At 39.3% G+C, this 6,882-nt stretch overlaps 1 protein-coding gene across 1 annotated transcript; it reads left to right on the top strand.

The window, feature by feature from the left end:
• Nucleotides 1–6,532, top strand: ptges3b (prostaglandin E synthase 3b (cytosolic)). The gene is made up of 8 exons (XM_062541731.1): nt 1–154; nt 1,818–1,931; nt 2,021–2,090; nt 2,199–2,297; nt 2,442–2,531; nt 5,090–5,146; nt 5,339–5,366; nt 5,469–6,532. Coding segments are annotated over exons 1-8 (480 nt in total). The 5' UTR covers nt 1–152; the 3' UTR covers nt 5,489–6,532.
• Nucleotides 6,533–6,882: the final 350 nt, after the last annotated feature.

Raw genomic sequence — 6,882 nt, forward strand, 5'->3', positions numbered from 1 at the left:
CCAGCAAGCGTGTGGCATTGGATCGTGTGTATCGGGGACTGTTAGTTCCCACCCACTTTTCCTCCACAGTCCATTCAGTCGGAATCCCCGAGTTGCTATCTCCGAAGAAATTTGTCATCCCAAAGACCTGACTATCTATTTATTACAGAGATATGTAAGTATCAACGTTACAGTGAGTTAAATGGACAACGCAATTATGGATACCTGTGTTTAAAGGCAGAGTAGTGTGATGTGATAAGTGGACACATTGTTGGTTGCTGTTCAAGTAGGCTAGTCTGCACACTTGTTAGTGCTAGTTAGCGCACGGGTGAAATGAAAGGCGGGAGGGTAATGTGAGCTAACGCAAGGCATCGGAATTTAGTGAGCGCTACCGTTAGCTAGTAAGACCTAGCTCATACTTAGTCAGCATTTATATGTGGTTGCTGTGATGAATCGCATGTAATGAAGAGAGAAATAGTACACGTGTGTTCACTGGGCGTCTGTGTTCGGCACACAACCTGCTAGCTCAAAAGGAATGGCTAACGTTAGCTTATAGTATTCTAAGCATGTGTATGATCTTGCTAGCCAGTATTTGGCTTGTCTGCAGAGGCATGGGTTGAGGTAGCTGGCTAACGTTAGCAAGCGTTGCAAAGTCATACTTCAGAGAACCGTAACGTTAGCCAGTTTACTTAGGCAGTCACCATCATCGGACACCAAGTGTAGTTAGATGGATATGAACACTTACTTGAGTTAGATTGAGCATCTTTGATAGAAAGGTAGCATTGCGATAAGCACAACATTCTACCTGCATCTTAGCATGCTAACCTATTAGCGTATTCGGCAGGCAGAGCATGTTGTCAGCCTGGTGGCGAATGAATGAGGTAATGTTAACTAACGTTAATGGTCGCATGTCGGCTTACGAACGATATGGCTTAAATGGGGCCGAGTTGGGTGCCAATTAATCGCAACATTAATTCAGAATATATCCCAATTTTTAAAAGTTTCCCTATGAAATCAATATGGTTAGACTACCGTAACACGAGCTTGAAATCGGCCATTGTTGGATACCGTTGCCAAGGATTAACTAGCCAGTGAACCATGCTCCATTTGTTAATTTACTAGCTAACGTAGCATGCTATCGGCTAGATTCCCAAATGGCTAGTGTGTGCTTGTGCACCTGCAAGAAGTGTCATTAGCTAACCATGAGCTAGCAAACGCCTTTGCGAGGGACCTTCTTAGAAACTGATGGTGTTGGTGGTATTTATTGTTATTCATTGTAGTACTACAATAATTAGGGCTGTTGGTTATGCTGTTTTAGGGTAGCCTTAGTCATCTTACTAGCTTTCATACATTGTCCTATGTTTGATTACTTTATACATGTGTACTTTAGAATGTGAATACTTACCGTTATTGATGTAAGCCTCCAGGGATTATGTAGTGCGAATTGAAATGGTTTCTCAACCATCGGTTTTTGATTCTTGTGTTCTTTTCCTAAAACAATGGGCAGCTTCCAGTCTGTGTAATCACATACAACAGACGTTTGTTGGACAGTTTCAGCCTGTTTAAGATTTCTCAGAAACAAGGAGACTCCATGGATTAGCTTGAGCGCAATATGATAGTCATTGTGGTGGTAAATTGATGCAGGACCATTGTCTCACCTGTGTAGGCCACCTGTCAAATACAGATGGCCAATGACTTGCTGTTACTGTGCCTACTAGATCACTGATGTATTTAATTTTGGTACTCTTTACTGTGTTTTAAGTCATTTGCAGCTGACATTCTGCTCTCTGCATCCATTGACTGATAGTGCTCTTTCTTGGCCCTTGAAAACTTAACAGGCATCCAGCAACTGCCAAGTGGTATGACAGACGGGACTGTGTCTTCATCGAGTTCTGCGTCGCTGACAGCAAGAATGTTGAAGTCAAATTTGAAAAGTCAAAGTTTGGTTTTAGGTAAAATTACATTTAAATACAATTTTTGAAACAGTGTGGTCTGATGTTTTTGTCCCAGTTACAAGTATCTTCCTCATTATGCACTTTAGTTGTCTAGGTGGGACAGACAGTGTGAAGCATTCAAATGAAGTTGACCTGTTTGAAGCTATCGATCAAAATGTAAGTTGTATATAAATTAAAAAAAAAAAAATTCAATCAAAACAAAACTAGTCTATATGTCTGTAATTATTGAATAGAGTAATTTGAATACTTATTTCTTGTTCACAGGAATCCAAACATAAACGTACAGATCGGTCAGTGTTGTGCTGTTTACGAAAAGTTGAGGCTGGGAAGAAATGGCCAAGATTAACAAAAGAAAAAGCCAAGGTAACTGAGCAATGCCGTCCATAAAATGAAACCCTTCATTGTAGATTGTTAGTTTGGACTTGATTTTTAACATGGCAGGTAAAACATTTGCCATCAAAAAAATCTGCCATTAAAGGTAGGATAACTGTGTTTTATGATTTCTAGCTGAATTGGCTCAGTGTGGACTTCAACAACTGGAGAGATTGGGAGGATGACTCAGATGAGGAACTTGACAATTTTGACCGTTTCTCAGAGGTGAGCATACAGATTCTTGGGTTTAAATGAATAGTTTAACACATACCTCTCAGCGAAATTCAGATATTGATTAAATTGTTGGCACAAGATGTTCACATTATGTGCATAGCATACTGGAGTCGTTTTGTCAATACCTTTTAGGGCCTAAAATGTAGGTATGATTAGACATAGACAGAAGTAGACAGACAGATTAGATAGAGATCTATTTTTATTCATCCACAAAGGGAAATTATTGTGTAGCATAGATTACATAGTTTACATAACTTTAAAACGCATAATATACTGTAATTACTTTCATGTGATTTCTGAACACATTTTGGAACAGGTAGAGATTTCAGACATGATGAATTTTATTGCTTCACAGTACAAATTAAACTAGTCTGCATTTAAAATAATGAAATATTTGAATATTTAATTATTTGGGTGTATGTATGAATTGAAAGTAAAACTTTTATCAGCAAATCCTGGCTTTAGGGTTGGAACGTTTACTTGTCATAGGAGGCATCTGACACTAGGGGGTGCCAGAATCATATATTTGTTGTCACTATGACAAAGACCCTGTTCAGACCTGCCACCATGGTTGAATCTTGACCGCTTCAGACGGTTAAAGGAACACTTCACCGTTTTTTCATATTAAACTATGTTATTCCCTTAACTAAGATGAGTTGATACATATCTCTCACGTTTCAATGCATGCACTCACTGGCTCTGGTGCGCGGCGCTACTTTGCTAGCCCAGTTCATTCAGTAGGATCCAAACAGAGATGAAGTTAGAAGCGACCAAACACCTCCATGTTTTCCCTAAAATACAGTTACACGAGTAGTCACACGACCAAGTATGGTGAGACAAAATAAAACGTGGTGCATTTCTAAGCAGGTAAGAGGGATAAAGACTCGGCGCAGTAATATCCTCACTCCAAAGTGAAACTGAAAGTGCAAGAATGAGGATATTACTGCGTCGAGTCTAAGTGCTCCCAATTGTTATTCCGCCACACACTATAGTTATCCCTCTTACCTGTGTGTAGGATCCCTTATCCTGTCATTATGTCAAGACGTGCATATGTGGCATTACAATGATGGAAGACGTTAAAAAGAAGTTGGCCATCCACCGTTGATGCAATCCTTTTTCTGCATAAGAACATGAATTAGCCTAAACTAAGGAAAGATAACCTAAATATCTTAATGCTTGTCGAGCTCGGGTCTAGTTCAGTTACTGTCGGACGCGGGCCGGGCTCGGACAGAAAAATATGGCCCGATCCGCATTCTATTTCTGACGTCAATAATAAAGACTCCCTATATGCGGTGTGCTTGAATAATTTCCGCGAATTTTGCAACAACACGGCAACAAATACGGGATTGCAGTGGCTATCAACTCATGTGGCTATCAAAACGACATAAAACTATTTGCAATAAACAATAGACAATAAAAGCCCAGGCAACTTTGAACTTTTTTACACACTTTCAGTCATGTGCATTCTCCCATTCCCGCTTCTGTCACACCCATGGTGCGCAAGTTCGAAATCAAGGCATACTTATGAAAGCGGTGTGATTTATTTTCAATTGAACCAGACTGATTCACCACCTCGTTAATTTATATTGATATGAAAACGTGGAACATGGATTCTCATTGACCTTCTGAATGCCATTAAATCCAGAAAGAACACAAGTCAGTCTTTGATATTGAAAACGTAAGCAAGGTCAACTTATTTGCGAGGGGCCTACTGTCAAATTATGTGTAAAATGATAAAACTTAATGTTGATAAAGAACGTTTTAATGGTAGCCGCTTCTCATAATATCCATGTATTTATGCTAATGAAGCTGGAGACTGACACCTGCAAACTGGCATAACAATACCATCCACCATTAGAAACAAATCAGAGACAGGAGAATATAAATGATCATTTCTGCTCGACAATAGTGCAGGCATCTGCGCCAAGTGTATGGATGACTTTAGTGAAGTTGGAAAGAAATGGACAGATTCCAACGAAGTAGGCTGTGGTGCTGTTGGTAAAACTCCAATATCCAAACGGAGTGATTATTGAGGTTTTCCCTATTTAACAATGTAGCCTTCATGTTAAGATAATGTCCAGAAATATGCCACCTGACCTTGTGACACTGTAATGGGAAAAACATAAGGCCATATCAGCATATTAAGCACCAGACTTGATACTTAATTTGTAACATTCTGTGTAACCTACATGTATTTAGAACTAGGCCTACTGCCGACATTGAGCAACATACTGTTTCACCTTGTAGTGGCACTCGACCCTAATACAGCCCTCTGAAGTGCTTAGCTGGAAAAGTGCTGTGACAGAATGCATGCAAGAGTTTTATACATAAGAAATGCCCGGATTTTGGACTAGCTCCTCCCAAAGCACTTAACTGGCTCCATGGTGTGTAAATGACAGATTTAAGTGAAGTGCAGAATGCGCGCAGGCTGAAAATTTCTTAGTAGCACACATGGGAGAATTTGCCCCTTAGATCATTTCCTACTAAGTGTGCACGGGCCCGTAATCAAAGAACTTGAATTGCTCCAATGTTTGCCGTAATGTTTGCAGATGATGAACACCATGGGTGGCGAGGATGGAATGCCAGACCTGGATGGAGTAGAGGAAGTAAGTTTAAACACTTACGGAGTGATTTTTAACCGCTATTCCTTCCCTCAGCAGTCTCATAAATCACCAGACCTGCATTATTTCCTTGATTTTAAGACATGTATGTTTGCTCTTGGTAGCCATAGGTACCTATAAGTAGACAGCAGAGTTTTACAAATTGTTCTGTCCTCTTCTGTCCATTTTCCCATCTAGGAAGACAGTGCAGACAGTGATGATGAAAGTAAGTATTATTCTTCCATTGTATGGTAATTGTGGTGGTGATTGTGTAGATTTTTACTTGTGCGTATAGGATTTTTAAAACGCATTTGGTGTCTCCTTCCAGAAATGCCAGACTTGGAATAAAGCTGCTCAGGAACCCTTAATTAAAATGATGGGAGAGTCATGACTGAAAAGTTCTCAATCTGGAAAAGAGGGGAAGACTAGACCAAGTGGACAAATCTGTATCACCATAGACTCTGCTTGCAAGTCCCTCTCTAAACTCACCCATGGCTCCACTGAAGGTTGATATGCATACTGTTGTACAGCGCTCTTCACAATGATACTGTACTTGCTTATTTTTTCATCTGTTTTAACTTGTTCTGTTGTACTATGAACTATGAATACTCTTAATCCTGTTCTTAAGTACGGCACAGTACGTTGTACAGTTTTTCATCTTGTAAGCAATACAAAATGAATTGAAAGGAAATATGATTAATATTTTTGTCCGCACCCTCATTGTTTGATTCAGTTGTCAATATGATTATGTAGGACTTAAATGGCCACCAAGAGCTGTTTAGTGTACAAAGAAATGTGTCCGTAACAGTAGTGCTATTGGATATGCTGCCTTAAGTAAAGTTATATCAAAACTTCTGTTGAACTAAGTATCCCCTTGTAGTATTCAACAACCTAGTGTATTACATATGCCCCCCTTAAACCACAAACTGGAACACCGCCCTGTAAGAATAGTGTATGAATATTGCAGTTTGTCATGCTATTTGGAACTTTAACCCCACTTGTGATGTCCCTCCTTGCATAACTTGTATGGCGTGTCTCCTTGCTGTTAATCATACCCCTGAAGTCACACAATGTATATCATTTCATACACAAAGTGGATGCTGGGTTCTATTTAATAGTTCCTCCACACACTGGGTGTGTTTTTTTCCTTGTAAGTGTAAATGTTGTAGAGTCAGGCAGGACTCGGATGAAGCAGAACTGTTAACATTATATTGACCAAATTATATTTGCACTGTTCGTTCAATGCAAGTATGGAACAGGGATTACAATAGTTTAGTCTGAAGTATGTGTGTCAACCTGTCAGTGTCACTGGCTATCTAAAATATTGGGGAAATCAGATTTTTTTTTTTTTAAAGGATTGTCAACATCTTTCTAATAAACTGTTAAAGATTTGCCCATGTGACCTAATTTCACCGGATGCTAGTATTTGAAGATAGAAATTTAAAAATAAAATGGTAAACTCCCCAATAGATGGGGAACACTCAGAATATTAATCTGAATACTAATCTCTAAATCATTAGATTCTTAATTGAGCTGGAAATGTAATGTTTGTATGCTATCCAATTTGATACCTTAATGTATTTCTAAATGAGGGAGACCATTCTTTGCCCATGTTTTTATAAGAGTTAGTTGACGCCGATTTGGCCTGGATCTGTGTTTCAATGGCATCTAATCTCACGATATGTAGGGGCTGTTTCTCCATGCTTTGTCTTACAATACCTCCTGCTGAAAATGCTAAGGCG

This window comes from Sardina pilchardus, chromosome 7 (genome assembly GCF_963854185.1).
Source record: "Sardina pilchardus chromosome 7, fSarPil1.1, whole genome shotgun sequence".
NCBI lineage: Eukaryota > Metazoa > Chordata > Actinopteri > Clupeiformes > Clupeidae > Sardina > Sardina pilchardus.